Source organism: Mobula birostris, chromosome 2 (genome assembly GCF_030028105.1).
Source record: "Mobula birostris isolate sMobBir1 chromosome 2, sMobBir1.hap1, whole genome shotgun sequence".
NCBI classification, from domain to species: domain Eukaryota; kingdom Metazoa; phylum Chordata; class Chondrichthyes; order Myliobatiformes; family Myliobatidae; genus Mobula; species Mobula birostris.
The window spans coordinates 69,115,961-69,136,898 of record NC_092371.1 but is presented as its reverse complement, the minus strand read 5'-3'; the positions used below and the strand labels follow the sequence as shown (position 1 = coordinate 69,136,898).

At 39.0% G+C, this 20,938-nt stretch overlaps 1 protein-coding gene across 1 annotated transcript in view; it reads right to left on the bottom strand.

Annotated features, from left to right (window-relative positions):
• The window catches only part of LOC140187312 (transcription initiation factor TFIID subunit 4-like), a 105,466-nt gene that overhangs the window by 34,578 nt on the left and 49,950 nt on the right, over positions 1-20,938 (bottom strand). The window contains exons 2-4 of the mRNA XM_072242487.1: positions 12,380-12,534; positions 5,651-5,767; positions 4,622-4,771 (exon numbers count right to left, since the gene is read on the bottom strand). Coding sequence (XP_072098588.1) covers positions 4,622-4,771; positions 5,651-5,767; positions 12,380-12,534 — 422 coding nt within the window. The remainder of the gene's footprint in view (positions 1-4,621; positions 4,772-5,650; positions 5,768-12,379; positions 12,535-20,938) is intronic.

The window sequence follows — 20,938 nt, the reverse complement described above, 5'->3', positions numbered from 1 at the left end:
TAAAAAATAAACTAAGTAACAAATTATGTATTTAAATTACATACAGAACAAATTAGAACATTGCCAATATTATTACAATACTATAAAACTGTGCATCAGTTCCTAATAGTTACTGTCAGGGGAATTCATGCAATGTACGCTGGGGTGTTCTTTTGATTGACTGTAAACAAACAAAATCAGTGCAGACCCCTAGTGCAGATAGTGGACAGCCTTCATATAATGCTTTCGATGACTGCATCTTCCAAATCTTGATTTTCACTGTTACATGCACAATGATTGTCAATACCTTGAAATCCTAACTTGAAGTAGTGAAATTGTTTCAATTTTACTCCCGGCCATTTCTGGCATCTTCAAGCCTGTATGCTTGAAACTGCAGCGAGCAAAACAGTTCTGAGTTGTCTTACCACTTATTTCTTGCCAACTATCCGTGACAAAAATCACTGCTTTTTGAACACAAACACACACAACTGATGCTATTTAAAAACTATTTTCTCTAAGCAAGTGCACGCGACTGATGCCAGTTAGAAACTGTTCAGCAAAAGTCTTCTGTTCCAATTAAGTAGGAATGTGTCCTAAATAAACAAAGGTAATCCTGGCTACTTTTCTTGATCAGTTTTTGTTCTTTGTGAGTTGGCCCAAATAAGTGGCTGCCCTGCTTAATCAATGGCCCAATTAACTGCAATCCACATTACATCTTGTGAATATCTATCTGAGGCATTAGCATTGGTCCACAGCACACCCTACTAGTTATTTCCTGCCATCCAGAAATGAAGACCATTTATTCTGCTCTTTGTTTCCTGTCAGTCAACGAATTTTCAATTTAGAAGCATAGAAAACATAGAAAACCTACAGCACAATACAGGCCCTTCAGCCCACAATGCTGTGCCGAACATGTATTTATTTTAGAATTTACCTAGGGTTACCCATAGCCCTCTATTTTTCTAAGCCCCATGCACCTATCCAGGAATCTCTTAAAAGACCCGTAAAGACCCCATCATATCCGCAATTCATGCCAGTATATTACTCCTAGCTTCTGTTGTGTAACCTTATGAAAAACCGTCTGAAAGTCCAAAAGTAATATACACTGCTTTATCCAACAATATACAGTCTATAAAAAGTATTCACACCCCTTAGAAGTTTTCATGTTTTACTGTCTTACAACATTGAATCACAGTTCAATTACTTTGCCTTTTTTGACACTGATCAATAGAAAAAGACTCTTTTGTGTCGAAGTGAAAGCAGATCTCTACAAAGTGATCAACATTAATTAAAAATATAAAACACAAAATAATTGACTGTATTAGTATTCACCCCCTTTAATATGACACACCAAATCATCACTGGTGCAACCAGTTCGCTTAGAAGTCACATAATTAGTTAAATGGAGATCAACTACGTGACTACGTGCAGTCAAGGTGTTTCAACTGATTGTAGTAAAAATACACCTGTATCTGGAAGGTCCAACTGCTGGTGAGTTGGTGTGCAAGCACATGTCCGGAGATGGATAAAAGAAAATTTCCAAGTCATTGAATATCCACTGGAGTACAGATAAGTCAATCATCAAGAAATGGAAAGAATATGGCATAGCTGTAAATTTACCTAGAGCAGACCATCCTCAAAAATTGAGTGCCCGTACAAGAAGGGGACTAGTGAGGGAGGTACCTATGACAACTCTGGAGGAGTTACAACCTTCAGTGGCTGAAATGGGAGAGAGTACGCATACAACTGTTGCCTGGGTGCTTCACCAGTCACAGTTTTTTTTTGTGAGAATGGCAAAGAGAAAGCATTCCTGAAAAAAACTCACATGAAATCTCAGCTAGAGTTTGCCAGAAGGCATGTGAGAGACTCAGAAGTCAATTGGAAGAAGGTTCTATGGTCTGATGAAACCAAAATTGAGCTTTTTGGCCATCAGAGTAAATGCTATGTTTGGTGTAAGCCAACCACCACACATCATCAAAAACACACCATTTCCACCCTGAAGCATGGTGGTGGCTGCACCATGCGGTGGGGATGCTTCACTGCAGCAGGCCTTGGAAGACTTGTGAAGGTAGAGGGTAAAATGAATGCAGCAAAATACAGGGAAATCCTGGAGGAAAACCTGATGCAATCTGCAAGAGAACTGTGACTTGGGAGAAGATTTGTTTTCCAGCAAAGTTAATGTCCTGGAGTGTCCAAGTCAGAGTGCAGACCTCAAACCAGTTGAGAATTTGTGTCTGGAAAAGGGTTGTTCATTCACAATCCCCATGCAATCTGACAGAACTTTAGCAGTTTTGTAAGGAAGAATGGGGAAAAAATTGAAGTGTCAAGATGCGCAAAGCTAACAGACACCTATCCACTTAGACTCAAGACTGAACGTGCTGTCAAAAGTGCATCTGCTAAATACTGACTTGAATGGGGTGAGTAATTATGCAATCAATTATTTTTTTAAATATTTGTAATAAATTTAAGCCAATTTATAGAAATCTGTTTTCTCTTTGACACGAAGATTCTTTTCTGTTGATCATTGTTAAAAAGCCAAATTAAATCCAGTGTGATTCAATGTTGTAAAACATGAAAACCTCTAAGGGGGTGTGAATACTTTTTATAGACGCCATATACTGATAGTTACTTCCTATAGACATGTTCAGCACGATTTGCATTTTATGAACCAAGACTAGTTTTGTCCAGTCACTTTATAGCTTTCCAAGTGTTCTATTATTGTATTTTCTACAATAGACACTCAGTGTTCACTTTATTAGGTACACCTGCACATTAATCCAAATATCTAATCAGCCAATCATGTGGTGGCAACTCAAAGCATAAAGGGATGTAGACGTGATCAAGAGGTTTATTTGCTAGTCAGACCAAACATCAAAATGAGGAAGAAATGTGATGAAATTGACCATGGAATGATTGTTGGTGCCATATGGGGATTTTCAAACACAAGGCTCTCTAGAGGTTACAGAGAATGGTGTGAAAAACAAAAAATGTCCAGTGAGCAGCGGTTCTGTGGGTAAAAACACCTTGTTAATGAGAGAGGGTAGAGGAGAATGGCCAGACTGCTTCAAGCTGACAAGGCGGCGAATCATTCAAATAACCATGCATTACAACAGTGGTGTTCAGAAGAGCATCTCAAAATGCATAACCTGGAGAACCACAAAGTGAATGGGCTACAGCAGCAGTAAGTCTGCTTCACCTTTCAATCATGGCTAATTTATTTTCCCACTCAACCCCATCCTTCTGCCTTCTCCTTGTAACCTTTTACACCCTTACTGATCAAGAATTTATCAACTTCCACTTTAATTATACCCAATGAGTTGGCTTCTAAAGTAGTCTGCACCACTGAATTCCACCAAGTCATCACCCTCTGGCTTAAGAAATTCCTTCTCATCTCTGTTCTAAAGGGGTGTTCTTTTATTCTAAGGCTGTGCCCTCTGGATCCTGATTGTCCCATTACTAGAAAGATCCTTCCCACTCTATCTACACCTTTCAATGTTCAATAGATTTGAATGACATTCCTCTAAACTGCACTGAGTACAGGCTCAGAAAGGCGGGGGGGGGGGGAATCAAAACACTTCTCGTATGTTCACCCTTTCATACCCAGGATAATTCCCATGAATACTCTCAGGACCCGCTCCAATGCAAACATGTACTATTTTGAGAGATGGGGTCCAAAACACTCTCAGTACTCTAAATTCAGCCTGACCAATGCCTTATTATGCTTTAGCATTACATCCTTGACCACCAAAGCATCCACTATTTCTAAAGCCACTTTCTTTACTACTCTAGGATTTTTATTAATAATAACTTCCTATAATTCCTCCCTCTCTTTAGGCTTTTATATCCCAATATACCTGGGAGGATCTTTGAAACCTACTTTGTGTCCTCTGGGATCTACTTTGTACAACTCTTCTCATGTATCTATTGAAAATTTTCACCATTGTCTTTTTATGTTCCCTGTGAGCTTGTTCTCAGACTCCAACTCCCTCCTCTTAATCTTTTCGTTTTTTTTTTGGTTGAAATCCAAATTGCTCCCAATGTTCAGGTTTGCTACTTATTCTAAAAATTTTATATGCCTACTTTTTGGATCTAATGCTATGCCAATTTCCTTTGTAAGCAATGGTGGAGTTCCCTTTACTCATTTTGCTAGGCACAAATAAATGGATATTTATGTTAATTCACCATTTTACCAATTAAATGAAGCACATGACAAAACACACGCTGTAATATATACTGTTTTTGAATATTATCCATTGACTATCTATTATCAAACCAATCCTGGCTGCACAACCTTCAAGAATTGTTATTTTTAAAATCTTACAGTAAACTATTACTTCTGCACAGCTATCAAAGGCTACAATGGATATGTTTGTTTCATTCCATTGCTGTTGAGAGATAAAGATTAATTGGATTGAAAATACCTTTGGAAGCGTAGTATTAAACTGAGGATTTCTTAATTTTGCTCCTATATCTTTTTCTTTATATGAACTACTGAGTATTATGCTTAATTTAGCTTTCAACTGAAATTTTATGAAAATTTAATTTTTTACATTCAAAAAGTTCTAGCCTCACAAGTAAGAGTTTTGAGCACCATATTGTTACTAAGCAGCTACTTCATGGGTCACATATAATTGGTTCTTACCGCTGACGCAGTGGGTTGCAGTATCTGTGACGTTGGAGCACCTGTGGCTGCTGTCAATGTCTGCACAGTTCTCTGTGGTGTTCCTGGTTGAACTGTTGTTGCTGTCCCTATAGAGGCTGCAGATGTTGCTCCACTTATTACAATCTGAGACTGTAAGAAAATTTAAATTGATCATTTTTTTTTGTAATTCAGTGATACGTGGCATCTGATTTGCAGGTAACAAGGCCTCACTGACAGGAAGATGATTCATTACTAAAACATTTGGATGATGGATGGATAATGCTAGAAACCTCTTTCTTAAAAGATACCATAAATTCTTCCTGTCGATCCCAAAAGGGAGAAGGCCCCCACCAAGAGCATACATGATAGCCTATATTCTCTTAGAACTGTGTTGTAGTGGCAATCTACATTATGTATGCATTGCTGAAACAGGGCTCAAAACCACAATCTTAAAACTCAGCAGTACAGCTGATCAGAGGAAGAGATAATACATGGAAAATGAAAGTATGTCATTTGATGAATTTGTATTAAAACTTACATGGGATAATTTAATAAATTGACTCCAATTCTTAAAGATTAGTATTTTCATTTAAGTAAAATAATACTGTCAAGTTCTGGGACAGTAAATTAAAAACAGGAAGTAGGCTATTCAGCACCTCCAGTTTACTTCATCATTCACCAAGACCATGTAGATCTGGATCTTAATTCATCCACCTACACTGTATCCTTGTATAACCCGAGAGAAAAATGAGATGTAGTGGTGGCTTTCCTATCTGTATCAATTTATTTTGCAAACCAGTGTCAAACTACAAGCTGGTCCTGGATGATGGAATTGAAACTATGGATGATTGCCCAAACATAGTGTGCAATACAATTTCAGTAGAAAATGTAGTTTTAATTTGGTTCTTGTTTTACCATTTTGTTTCTTCTTTCCCACAGCCAGTGGTAGGCTATTGCTGCCTGTTTCTTTCCTCCTCAACTGAAATTGAATTTATTGTTTAAATTGATCAATCTGATTCAGAACAATACCTGTACAGTTGGAGGTCGCTGAAGTGCTGTCGTCACTTGTACTGCAGTCTGTGTTTGAGAAACTGGTTTGATGATTGTAGGTGTTACTTGCCGTGCAATTATTTGTGTTCCTGGTGCCTAGAAATGATAATGGAAAGCAAGAGGGGGGAAAAAAAGAGGCCAGTCATTTATAGAGATTCTGATTGTTATAAAAACTGGAATGATTTTAAAAGTAATACTTTAATAGTCAACATTGAAATACTCAGATTAGCAAATAAACATCCATTGTTTAAAGAAAAAGGTCTTCAGAGTAATGCACAAACAATAACTTGGAACTATTTAATGTCAGCTTTCAGCACCTCGGAGAGTGAACAAATCTGGAAAAATAGGTGGTAGGTCATCTCTCCTGAAGGGCATTAATGAGTTGGTTAGGTTATCATAACCACTGATGGCTATATTTTAATTGGATGCTATCCTAAAATAATATTAGAACATAAAACAGTACAGCACAGGAACAGGCCCTTCAGCCCACAATGCTGTGCCAAACCAATTAAATCAGTAATCAAATGGCCAACTAAACTAACCTCTCTGTTGACATAACACTCATATCCTTCTATTTTCCTCACATTTGTGTGCCTATCTAAATGTCTCTTTAAAAAGTCTCTAATGCTTCTGCCTCTAACACCACCCCAGGCAGCACATTCTAGACACTCACCACTCTGTGTAAAGAGCTTGCCCCTCACAGCTCCTTTGAAATTCCCACTCTCACCTTAATACTTCTGGTATGAGACACAATTCCTGGTAAAATACTGCCTGTCTGTCTATGCCTCTCAATATTATAAACTTTTATCAGATCTCCACTGGTCAAAAGAAAACAAACCAAGTTTGTCCAACCTCTCATTATAACATATGCACTCCAATCCAGGCAATATGCTGGATTAGGTAAACTTCCTCAGCACCCTCTCCAAAGCCCCAATATCCTTCTATAATGAGGTGACCAGACCTGTATGAAATACTCCAGATGTGGCCGAAATAGGGTTTTACAAAACTGCAAGATAATTTCCTGATCTTTGAATTTAGTGCTTCGACGAATAAGGGCAAGCAAGCCACCTTAACCACCCTACCAACCTGTGTAGTGACTTAACCACCCTATCAACCACCTGTGTAGCGACTTTCAGGGAGCTATTGGAAGGTATTTTATGTCTAAGTGGTAGAATTTGAATTCATGACACCTGAGCTGCTAATTGAGTATTACAACCCCACATTGGATTTATCTATGGACATCTTATTAATATCAAGTGATTAAGAAGTTGGATTAGAGAAATTTGCAATAGGCTGAAATGGTTCTACTGGTTTAATTTAAACATAAGGAATGAGGAAAAATTAGCATTTAAAGTTGACAAAGTTGGATGCACAAAATGAGTGGATGTATGTGGATGTATTTGTAGCAGGACTAAAGTTCAGGTGTATTAACAAGCAAAATTGAAATTGTTCTATCAAGAGAGAATTATTTCCTATAGAATGGTCTTTACCTCCCACCCCCCCGCCCCGCCCCCATTGCCAGTAACAACTTTCATAAGATGTCAATCTGACCTTGGATAGGTAACCTCTATTCACATAGTGAATATTGATACAAGTCAGGAAAATAACACAAGTAGCACGTTTCTGAATGACAGCTTCAACAACAAATGACCTAGCATTGCTCCTTTTTCTCTGGTCCCTATAGTTTTTCATATTTTCTTCTGAGATGATGGGAATATTTAAAGAAAAGAGCACTTGCCAAAAATGAAACTTCACCAAAAATTATTTTGCCAAGTTGTATAGTCTTAAAAAATATTCAATTACTAATATTTATTTTTAAAAAGAATCATTTTTCTGAACCAATGAACTATTAATGATAAGTACAAAGTACAAAACTGAACAAGTACTCAGTGGTGAGCCACTTAACACATTCGGCTCTAAAGTCAGAACTCAAGACAGCTTCTACATTTTGGTTCAGATCTACATGGTCAGATGTATCAGTTTTAAAAAAAAACACTTCAACTGATCCAACTGTTGAAGTGTGGTAACTGTATGGGAATATTTAGATGGGTATCCAATACCATGAATTTTGAAAACCAAATTTTAAAAGAAATAAAGACTTGAAGATAAGACGTTTATCAATTATGTCTGTAATGCTCAATTAGTCCATTCATGATACAGTAACATCATTTTCAAATAACTCCAGACAGAGGGATCACTTGCCTTTTGTACCTTTTTATATTTAAGAGTATAGCAATATAATTGTGGGCTATAAAACTAACCATGAACACTTACACATTACTGACCATGAGTTTTGATATATCCTTGTGAAGGGTTTCATTAAGAAGTCTAGATGAAACACAACTTATCACACTACCAAGATTAAAGACTAAATAAAATCACATAGTTTAGGTCTGTATGAGTAAATTGAAATGTTATAAAAGCTACAGTCCTGAAAAAGACCAAGTTTGGATTACATCATATTAGAATTAGCCTCAAGTGAAACTTATTACATGGAATACCAGTAGTAACACTTGAATCTAACTATAGTAGATATAGCTACAATAGAATTAATATACAGAACTATCCAGTACACTTAGATTGTGCTAAAATTGTTCCAGATGATCGCAAGGTTGCTTTTCAAGTTATTAAAAACTTTTTTTCATAATGATAGAGCTTTCTCTGGCATGTAAAATTGGTTAAGAATAAAGTCCTGATGAAGGAGCTCAGCCTAAGAGTCAACTGTTAATTCCTTTCTATGGATGTTGCCCAACCTGCTAAGTTCCTCCAGCATTTTGTATGTGTTACTCTGGATTTTCAGCATCTGCAGAACCTCTTGTGTTTATTATTATTATTCTAAACTAGTTATTACATAAGAAAGCCCAGAAAACAACAAATGATTAACCCAGTCTGTGTGTTTAAAATACAACTAATCCCTTTACAAAATAATTTTCCATTAAATTAATCATTTTTACTTAGTTCCATTATAGTGCTAAACCCACAGAGTTGGCATCCTACAAATTGCAGTCTTTCTTCTTGACATTCACGTTGTCAATATGCAGTTCACTTGGGGAAATTATCAAATACACTAGGTACTGCTGATAATGTCAAGATAATAGCTTGAATTTGTAATGATGCTGCATGGCCCAGAAGAAAATTTGACATGGAATTATCCAAACAAATAAAAGACACTGGGGAAAGAGATGCCACTGGAACAAAGAAAGTTTTTTTTCCAGAGAATCTGTGAAGATAACGGAGCCCTATTTTTACAACAGTGATTAAATTGGAAAACCAATATGAAAGAGAGACCTTGAGACTGTCATGTTTTGGTTTAGTGTTAAAAAAAACCTTGTACATGTACTTTGCACTTTCCACATTTTAGCAACTTAAATTTTCACCAAATATCAAAAGACTGCAGATGTGGGAAATAAAAACAGAAAAAGCTGGAAAGGCTCAGCAGGACTGAGAACTTCTGTGGAAAAGGAAGCAGAGTTAGTTTCAAATTGAAGATCTTTTTCTCTTCCAACAGCTGCTGCCTCACTGCTGAAGATTTTCTGTAATTAATTATGACATTTCAATCACTGATCAGTTCAAGCAGCAACATATCATTCAGAAAAGGTGCCATGTCAATCAGGTTGATATTAGGAACATAAAAATTCATGTTTAAAAACAATCTTGAGATGATTTTTTTCTAAAATGTTCTGCATTTTGAAAATATCATTTACCATTCTGGCATCGAATTTAATTTCCTGGTATTTCCTACCATAAAAATACTATGCTAGAATCATGTGCTAAGATGATGACTCCTATTTTTCTATTAAGTAAACTTTCTGCAGATTTTTCTCAAAGTTCTAAGTAAACTTATTATCAAAGTATGTATATATTACCATATATTACCTTGAGATTCATTTTATTGCAGGCATTTACAGGGAAAAATACAACAGAATTAACAAAAATTCATACACAAAGACGGACAAACAACCAAACTGTAAAAGAAAACAAATTGTACAAATAAAATTACCAAGAACATGAGTTGTAAAGTGTCCTTGGAAGTGAGTTTGGAGGTTGTAGAATCAGTTCAGGGTAGTGGTAATTGAAGTTATCCATGCCAGTTCGGGAGCCTGATGATTTAGGGTAGTAACTACTCCTGAACCTGGTGCTGTGGGACCCAAGTTTATGTACCTCCTGCCCAATGTTTGTAGAGAGAAGAGGGATGGTGAAGGTATATGATAATTGAATGCTTTCTTGTGGCACTGCTCCATGTAACTGTACTCAATGGTGCGGTGGTAATTGCCTGTGATGGACTGGGCTGTATCCACCATTTTCTGTAACCTTTCCCATCCTGGGCAATGATGTTCCTGTATCAGACCATGATGCAACCATATACTCTCCACTGTGATCAATAGAAGTTTGTCAAAGATTTTGGTGATATGCGGAATTGCCCTTTCTACGTTGAAGCACTGCATGCCTTCTTTGTGATGACTTGTGTTTCCTGTACTTACAACACCATAGAAGGATGCTATTTGATCCATGAGTTCATGCCAATCCCATTTATCCCATTCCCCTCTCCATGCTTCTCTATACTCCCCAATCTTCAGGAGTTCAGGGGAAAGAAACTGGAGGTCCATGAGCCAGTCCTCATCAGAGGATCAGAGGTGGTGAGCATCAGCAATTTTAAATGCTTCGGAGTTATCATTTCGGAGGTCCTGTCCTGGGCCCAGCACACAAATGCAATTATGAAGAAAGCACGGCAGTGCCTCTACTTCTTTAGAAATTTGCAAAGATTTAGCATGACATCTAAAAATTTGACAAGCTTCTATGAATGTATGGTGGACAGTATATTGACTTACTGAATCACAACTTGGTATGGAAACACCAATGCTTTTGAATGGCAAATCCTACAAAAAATAGTTGATACGGCTCAGTCCATCACAGATAAAGCTCTCCCCAACACTGAACACGTTTACACCAAGCGTTGTCACAGGAAAACAGCATCCATCATCAGGGACCCCTACCACCGAGGTCATGCTCTCTTCTCACTGCTGCCACCAGGAAGAAGGTACAAGAGCCTCAGAACTCACACCAACAGGTTTAGGAACAGTTAGTATCCCTCAAACATCAGGCTCTTGAACCAAAGGGGATAACTTCACTCAGCTACTAACACTTGCCCCGTCATTGAAATATTCCCCCAAACCGCGGATTCATTTCCAAGGACTTTTCATCTCGTGGTCTCAAAATGTCTGATAATATTTATCTAATAAATAATATCTATTATTAATTCTTTCTTTTTGTATTTGTACAGTTTGACTTTTGTACCCTGGTTGAATGCCCAAGTTGGTGTGGTCTTTCATTGATTCTATTATGGTTATCAGTCTACTATGAATTTATTGAAAATGCCTGCAAGAAAAAATGAATCTCAGGGTTATATATGGTGACATATGTACTTAGATAAAAAATTTACTTTAAACTTTAAATCTATTCTGTTTCACACATGCTCATTAACTAATTCTGATTCATATTGTCATTAGTTTACACAAAAGGGTAACGTACTGAACCCAAATCACTTAACACATTTTTCAAATATGGTAAGAAACCAAAGCATCCAGATGAAAGCACACTGTCATTTAAACAACATGCAAATTTCACACTGGCACTAACCAAGTGTAGAATTGTGCTCAGGTGCCTGAAGCTGTAAAACTTGTAAAAATAATCTGTAAGACTGTATGCAAGTAGTTGCTTAAGTTACTAATTTTATGCCAATTGATCTTCTGGAAATCCTACTTTGCAGCCTACCAGCACTGCCATATTCTATTTGTAATGCTCTCAACAAGTATGGATAGAAAATTGGAAAGGAGGAGAAAAGCAGCAATTATCAATTAGGAACACTATTAAGAAGCCAATTCATACAATAATTACATCTTAAGATTTTATCACCAAGATCTTTTGTGAGGAAATTCCATTTCCTTGCAATTAATGTTGAGTGCAGAAACTATTTTCCATCTAATGATTGTTTAAAACTATTTTGAGAGCACATAGTTGAAAATATATGTTTATGGATTAACTCTTACATAATACTGAATTTATTTGCTAAAGGGCATCTGTTGCTGGCTTGTAATAAATAAAGTGTAGCATAGTACTTCTAATTAGTTTTCCTGCTTTCAATCCATAATGAAAGGTAGGAAAACGTTTTGAAGATTATAAGAACCTTACATTTTGCTCGGATACTAACAGATGTGTGCAGAAAATATGTTCCACCAGACTCTAGGACAGTTTCTATCCAACTGTTACCAGACTTTGGAACAGATCTCTTGTAAGATGAGATGGACTCTTAGCCTCACAATTTACCTCATTATGATCTTGTACTTTATTGTTTACATGCACTACACTTGTTTTGGTAGCTTTTACACTTTATTCTGCACTGTTATTGTTTTACCATAGTCTAGCTCAGTGCACTGTGTAATGATTTGATCTGTACAAGTAAACAAACTTTTCACTGCATCATAGAACATGTGACAATAATAAACTAATACCAATCACATCCAGATATGCTTTTGACAATAAAAATAATTTTCAAATCCAGACCGATTTCCATTATTTGGACAAGATTGCACAAAAAGCTTTAAATTAGATTTAATTAGGAGTGAATAAAATGCAATGGCAAAAACAAAGCAGGCAAGACTGCATTAAAATAACTAGGCAAATCCAGTTTCTGAGGTATCTTCACCTTACCTGTACAGTTGAAATCTGAACTGGAGGAGCACTAGTGGGTGTGGCAGATCGTGAAGTGAGTGCCCCTTGAGACTGAGCTTGTGACTGCATCTGCTGCAGAGCTTGCTGGGGAATCAGCATCAACTGCCCACTGTCGCTACGCACAAGGACCATTCCTAGACACAGAAAGAAATTAATTTAGGATTCCAGTTCACTAAGATTCTGGTAAAGGATATTTTCATCCACTTTCCATCCTCACACAAATTTTGATAAGTAAGAACTTAGTTTGAGCATGGTAAATACATTGGTACAGCTTTATCCACGATACCATTAATCAAAGGCTGCCCCCACTACTCCAAAAAAAAATGGAACATCAATTAATACAAACACAAGAGATTCTACAGATGCTAGAAATCCAGAGTAATATACTCATGAAATATTGGAATAACTCAGCAGGTCAGGCAGCACCTACGGACGGAATAACGAGTTGACATTCCGGTCCAAGATCCTTCATTAGGATCTGATGAAGAGTCATTGCCAGAAACATTGACTGTCTCTTTCTCTCCATAGAGGCCACCTGACCTGCTGAGTTCCTCCAGCATTTTGTGTTAAGGGTAATACCTTCTTAGAGTATTCATATTTAAACAAGAATTACACATTCTCAAGATATTCCTCAGTACTTCACAGACAATTAATTAATATCTATAGACAAATGTGACATCAATTTGTACAATGAAAAGTTCACAAATTGCAGATGAGATAAATAACCAGCTGGCAAAAATTAACAGGCAAATCCCCTATTGTTCTTTGAGAAAATTCTGTGGGGTCTTTTGCATCCACTTGAGTAGATGGGCAGGAAATTCAACTGGATAATGCAGCAACATGCAATTGAAAATTTACTTATTTCCCTAATAATGACCATTTCTGGTTCATCCTTCATAATTCAGTCTTAAAGACTACTTCCTGTCATGAGTGATCTTGCCAGCATGTGCAAATTGACTTAATCTCTGAAAAAATATTCCTTTTCCAGTATTGAAAGGAACCTAGACCATACTGTCCTACAGCTGTCTCCTGTCAAGTACTTCTGAAACATATATATAAAGTCTGAGCATTTATCCCATCAGAACCCACTGCCGCTCCCAATTAACTGAATCACCATTAGCAGTACTCCCCACTGATCAGAATCCACTTGCATGACAGTGTGATCTCAGATCCATCTCAACAATGGCAGTGAGCCTTTTTAATTTCTTCTTTTCCAATCATACCTTCTCACCATCTCCAACAAGCCTGACTAAATTTCAATCATTGCACAACTAGACACCTAAGGAACAATTTGAAACGTCTGATCCCCAGCCTATAATCACAGAAAATAACAAACATGAGCAAGTCTGCAGATGCTGGAAATCCAAAGCAACACACATAAAATGCTGGAGAAACTCAGCAGGTCAGACACCATCTATGGCAGCCTTTCTCAACCTCTTTGCCCTGGAGGAAACCTTGAAATAATTTTTAGGTCTCAGGGAACCCCTGTATGAAAATTATTATATCTAGAACTCACGGTATGTTAGCGTGATCAGTAAGTTGTAGATAATAATAATCCGAAAATAATTGTCAATGCTCTTTTGAGTAGAGAATGAACTTTTAGCAAACAATAACAGATAGTTAAGCTTACTTTACCTTTCTTGAAATTACTCTTTCTTTCTCTTTCACAAATCTTAAAAACTCATAAGACAAACATAATAAATTTCTCAATTCTAGGTCAAACTTGAGATAAGCACACACGGGTTTTACTTGCAACTGAAATGAAACTATTTCTATCCTTGCTCTGATACTTGTCAAACAAGAAAAAGCTTGCTCACATATGTAAGAAGTTGAAAATGGCAGCAAAATGTTCATTGCTTTCCTATGAATGGCAGGATACTCCTCTTTCACAGAAATCCAGAACTTGTCCAGGAGCAGGTCAGTAAATCCCATCTTGAGTGCATGATCAGACTACCTCACAAAGTTCTTCGTCTTCTCTCAAAGTCAAGTTCTCAGGCTGAGCAGAAGACTCAGACAAACGATCCCTCACCCAGTCATACACTTTCATACACTTGCTTTGAAAGGGAGGAAAATTACAGTTCAATTTTGTTCTGCAATTCTTCCAGGTGGTTTTCAATAAGACTTGATACTTTTTGATATTCTTCCTCACTCTCAAGTTCAAGCAGCAGTGGAAACATTTCAAGATTTCCTTTTGCAACATGACTTTTTCCCTAAGATTCAGTTTCCTTTTAAATCTAAGAATCTTGTTACTTGAAGTCAAAACATCTTCTCCAGGGCCTTGCAGAAACTTGTTCCAACTTGTTCATATGATGAAAATTTTCTGTTAAGTAGGCTAGTGTCTACAGCCATTCTTCATCTTCAAAGTACTCAACAAAATCTGGCCTACTATTTTCTTTAAAGTATTCCTGCAATTCACCTTTCAGTTCAAACACTCTGTTAAGAACTCTTCCTTTGCTAAGCCAACGGATTTCAGTATGTAGCAAGAGATGGGTATGCTCTTTGTCCAGGTTTTCAGCTTTTTTTAAAAAAAAGAACTTCGAGTGAACTGGTCTTAAAGCTACTAAATAACTTGCTTCCGAGTCCTTTTACTGACTGACTTTATTTTCAAAAGCTTTAATCTGTTTGTTTTGAGATTCCAATAGCCGTTTAAAATAATTGGTACTTTTATGTGTCATATGCCTGTGACTTGTCATTAAGTGTCTTTTCAATTTTGCTGGAGCCATTCCTACATTTGTAAGTTGATTGCCAAAGACTAGGCACAAGGGAATAGGACAACTTGGACCACTAGTACATGTAAAACCCATTGATAAGTAGCTTTCATTGTAAAGGTATGGTACTGGCTAATTACTTTAGTCCCATCCACTGCTTTTGACTCCAGGACCCAGAAGAGGCTGGCAGACTTCTTCTGTGGCAACAGGAGGAATTGGGTCTCTGCTGCGGTCCCGAGTCTTCTGATCACGGAGCGCGGTCAGTAATTGGTGCATGTCCACACCTAGCTAATAGCTCTCCGTCCCAGGACTCTGCAGAGATAACTGTGCAGTGACCACCTTCCAAGATGGCATGCGCTGGCGATGCACTTTATCTGCCGGAGGCACTGCCTGCAGGAAGGCTCACGGTTTCCAGTGGAAAGCATCAGTCACACCTCTTTGAGGGAACCGCCTCGCTTTTACTGAGAGCTGTCGAGGGTATAGGGTCTACTCTCATCCAGACAGGGTGCTCCTGTGCTAGTGAGGGATAGTGTTCTAGCTGCCTGGGGTACTGGTCCTCATCCTATCATGGAGGTTGTTGACGGGCTTGGGGAAATGGAGAGGTTGTGGCTGCACCACCACCTGATGGGCTGGAAGAGCTCGTTGGACTCAGGCCCTGGGATACAACACGGGAGAGGGTCCCGCACAACGTAAGCCGTCTCACACGGTGCCATTCCCTGATGCTCTAAAGCATTTCTTGTATGGGCTGCACTTGCACATCTTTCAGTTCTCTGCCTTCGTCTGCCGACCAGACTCACCTTGGCAGTCTGTTTTACGATCTGGCAGCGGAGGTTGTCCCCAGCAGAAATCTCTTTATGCAGGGGTCCTTCCTCAGTACATTGGGGACCTGGGGTGCAAGGTGTTGCATAGAGCAGTACCATGCAACAGAGTTTCAATCAAGTTCACTGATACCCTGTCCACCTGTCCATTCTGTGGCCAGGAGTCAGTGCCAGGAGCCATATACCATGTGTATATGGAGTGTGAGAGGTTGCAGCCCCTATTTGAGTACCTGAAGGGGCTGCTGTTCAGGTTTTGGTTGCACTTCAGCCCCGTGCTTGTTATATACAGGCACCCAGTATGGAAGGAGGGCGGGTCGCAAGAAGGATCTACTGGTGGGCTTACTCCTGGGCTTGGCCGTGATGACCATTCACGGGTCCAGGCGGCGGAAAGTTGAGGGCTCTGCCTGCCCGTCTTCTGAGGATACATCCATGTCTGGCTGTCCTTGGAGAGGGAGCATATGGTCACAATGGGTACAGTGGGGATTGCCAGGAGTGGTGGGCTCCCTAGGGAATTGACTGTTTTACAACAGTAATAATTGTATTTTAATTTGAATTTATTCACTGTCTTGTAAATACTGACTGTTCGTACTTTGTGTATTTGTTGTGTAAATAAACTTTTTATAGCTTTGTAAAAAAAATGGTCTTTTTATGTGGACCGTTGTTGCACTAGTGCAGTGAAGTAACTCAGAAGATTGCAATTCTTCATCATGATCCTTATCAGAATTGTCCATTGGCCTAGGCTCTCTTCCATCTCACACTTCCTCTTCAAAAATCACCACTTTGGACTACCTTTAGAATGAAAATTTCCCTCTATGTTTCTACTACACCAGTGGTTTGTTCGCTCCCATAAGTCAGTCGGCAGTGCATCAGGGGAAGTTGAGGGAGGTAATTCGGGAGGGAGAGGCTGACGTCACAGCCCAGTTGGGCAAATCCATTCAATGCTCGGAAAATGCACTTCACGCTCCTCATCAGCCTACCGTCCCCCCTCTGTGCAATACAGTGCTCACCAATAATCAGCTTACTGTCCTCGCCTTTCTGCAGTACAGCACTCACCAACTATCAATCCACCGTCCACCCCTTCATGCAGTACAGCGCTCACCAATTATCATCCTACCATCCTCCCCACCATGCAATACAGCGCTCACCAATTATCATCCTACCATCCTCCCCACCATGCAATACAGCGCTCACCAATTATCATCCTACCATCCTCCCCACCATGCAATACAGCGCTCACCAATTATCATCCTACCATCCTCCCCACCATGCAATACAGCGCTCACCAATTATCATCCTACCATCCTCCCCACCATGCAATACAGCGCTCACCAATTATCATCCTACCATCCTCCCCACCATGCAATACAGCGCTCACCAATTATCATCCTACCATCCTCCCCACCATGCAATACAGCGCTCACCAATTATCATCCTACCATCCTCCCCACCATGCAATACAGCGCTCACCAATTATCATCCTACCATCCTCCCCACCATGCAATACAGCGCTCACCAATTATCATCCTACCATCCTCCCCACCATGCAATACAGCGCTCACCAATTATCATCCTACCATCCTCCCCACCATGCAATACAGCGCTCACCAATTATCATCCTACCATCCTCCCCACCATGCAATACAGCGCTCACCAATTATCATCCTACCATCCTCCCCACCATGCAATACAGCGCTCACCAATTATCATCCTACCATCCTCCCCACCATGCAATACAGCGCTCACCAATTACCAACGGCCTCCCCTATCTCACGTCAAAAACTGAGAATGGACTCCAGCAAATAAACACAGTCCTACTGCATACTGCCATACTGAGCTAAGAGACCCCGAACAAGATTGCTAATGGGGCTGCTTGGTCACTGCCCACCACTGCGTTAGCATCGCACGTTGCACCAAGTTAAAAAAAAACAATGTTTTATTTTGTTTTAATCATGATCTCTCGCGGAACCCCAGTTGTGAAACCCTGATCTATGGAAATGAATTGACAGTTAATGTTTCGGGCTGAGACCCTTCTTCAGGGGCCTATTATCACAGAAGCAATTTAGCAAGGTACTTGAAATCACTTATACCAGTTTTTGATTAAACCAGCCGTAATTTTTTCCCCAGTTGATTAGATTTTATTAAATTAGATTATGAGGACAAGCAGTCCTCTTTTATTGTCATTTAATGCATGCATTAAGAAATGATACAATGTTTCTCCAGAATGATATCACAGAAACACATGACAAACTGGCTGAAAAACTGACAAAAACCACACAATTATAACATATAGTTACAACAGTGCAAAGCAGTACGTAATTTGATAAAGAACAGACCATGGCACGGGAAAAAGTCTCAAAGTCTCTCGAAAGTCCCATCATCTCACACAGACGGTGAACCTCCAGCGCCGCAAACTTGCCAATGCAGCATCCTGGAAGCACCCAACCACAGTCTGACTCAGAGTCTGTCTGAAAACTCTTGAGCCTCCGACCAGCTCTCCGACACCAAGCACTATCTCTGCCGAACACTTCGACCCCGGCCCCGGCAACAGGCAATAGGCAAAGCCAAGGATTTGGGGCCTTCCCCTCTGGAGATTTTCAATCGCACAGTAGCAGCGGCAGCGAAGCGGGCATTTCAGAAGTTTCTCCAGGTGTTCCTCTGTGCTTCTCATGGCTGTCTCCATCAAATCAGGATTATGCACAGCCCCTAGTTATACATACGATAGCATTCGGAACGGCCGTGCACACTGCATCGTGCCGCCATCTTCTCCTCCCTCCTCCTTTATAGTGAAAACACGAAGTTCAGGCTCCAACATGTTTTGCAAAGTGCAAAAGTGCACTCTATGGAAGACCATGTTACTTTTGAAATCAACTCTAGGTTTCTACATCTAACTACACTCAGAGCTTCAGAAGTGGTAGCCAAATTTTCTATTTTTAGATATGGTAGATTTTATTTAATATTTTCAATTAAAAGTCAATTTTAAGCACTTTTATTTTGAGCCACCAGAATTTTCAGAATTGCACAAATTAGGGGTGTGGAGGCCAAGAATCTAGATATACCACTAAAAGCTTATAATCACATGTCAAAATACAAGCAACTAAGTGCAAGTCAAAAAATCATACCTTCTTGGTATTCATTTTAAAAGTGATAAAGTAGTTCAAAATGACTGCTTGGGACAGTGGTGCCCTGTAACAGAGGTACACATCATAGATGCACCTCACAATAGTTTGACAAGAAAATGTTTGAGGACAGCATGGAAAGCTGAACTACAGCATTCAGCACAAGAGGAAAAGGTGAACCTAGTCCTTTTTGTACTCATTGGCCACACTGCCCTCAAGACTCTCTCTGCGTAGTGTCAATGACACCTCTGTGGAGCAAACAGAAGTTCATCAAGGCCCAGCTTTCTAAGAACAAAGAGGCTGTGTGCACTGTGCTTCCCTGAGATCCTAGCTCTCTTCTATGTTTTCAAAGGTTGATCTAATTTAAATCCTCATCTCCATCCTGATTACTATCAATGGAAATATTTTCTCATGCAGGAAGGCAAGGGGGAAAAAATCAACAATTAAAGGTATACATATTTTAAATATGTTTTCTATGAAGTCTCATGTTTTTCTAATAGTGCTGATGGCCTCATCAACATCATTACAGATTCCACGTAATTGCCAGGCTACAACTGTTTCCTTATAGAAAATAACAGAACTGGTTTGAATGGATGAGCTGTGTTTTCACTTCTCATGCAGCTTGCAAAATCAGATTTGATTTGGTTGGCAGGCAAAGTTGCAGAATGGAGTCACTAAAGGTTTAGAAGGGAGTCACCAAATCTTTTCTAATGCTTCAAATAGTTTTGTAAAACTGAAACTATCTAAGAATTTAGGCCATCTGCAGTAAATAGATTAAAATGATTTTTTTATAAGTTGGCAATATGTTTAACTCAAAACGTATGAAATGTATAAACAAGGAGCATATTAGCATGACCTTCATTCAAAAAGATCATGAATTATCTGATTACACCTCAACTCTGCCTTTATCTTCTTACTAATCAATTTATGTAGCCCTGTCTTAAACATGTTCAAGTATTGTGCTTCCACCATCCATTGATGAAGGATATAGTTGCAATGGAGAGTGTTCGGAGATTTACCAGAATGTTGCCTTGATTGGAGGATTTTAGCTATGAAGGTGAGTGGATAGCAAGGCATGTTTTCCTTGGAGTGGAAATGGCCATCCAGTAATCTCGTAGGTATACAGGGATTGGATGATCTTATTTACGAAAATCCAACTTCACACAAATTCCACCATACATTACAGCTAGTAATAACAAAATGTTTCATGACATTCATTAATAATTAGATACTTTATAGGTTCTACTAGTTTAATTCATCATTATCATCAATGTCATGTGCCGTGTTGTATTGACGTGAGCGATCAAGGTCTTATCCATGACCATGATTGTGCTTAGCAAATTTTTCTACAGAAGTGGTTTGTCATTGCATTCCTCTGGGCAGTGTCTTTCCAAGATGGGTGACACTGCCATTATCAACACTTCTCAGAGATTATCTGCCTGGCGTCAGTGGTCGCATAACCAGGACCCGTGATATGCACCACGTACTCCCATGGCCTTACATGACCCTGATCAGGGCCGCTAAGCAGATGCTACAGCTTGCCCAAGGGTGACCTGCAGGCTAGCGGAGGGAATGGGTGTCTTACACCTTCTTTGGTAACTATGTATCGCCACTCCGCCACCCAATTAGCTTAATTATGGATACTGTTAAGTCGACTGACTATTCAATTAGATGAAAGAATGAGAGCTCACAGACAGTTCTCAGGAATGAAACCTTAATATAAAATAATCTGTATAATAAGAAGCATAGATAGGGGAGACAATATTTTTCCAGTTGTGGGGACATCAAAAACAAGAAGACATGGGTTTAAGGTGCGAAGAAGGAGGTTTAAAGGGGATCTGAGGAGAGTTTTTTTTTTACATAGAGTGATTGATATTTGGGATATTCTGCAAAATG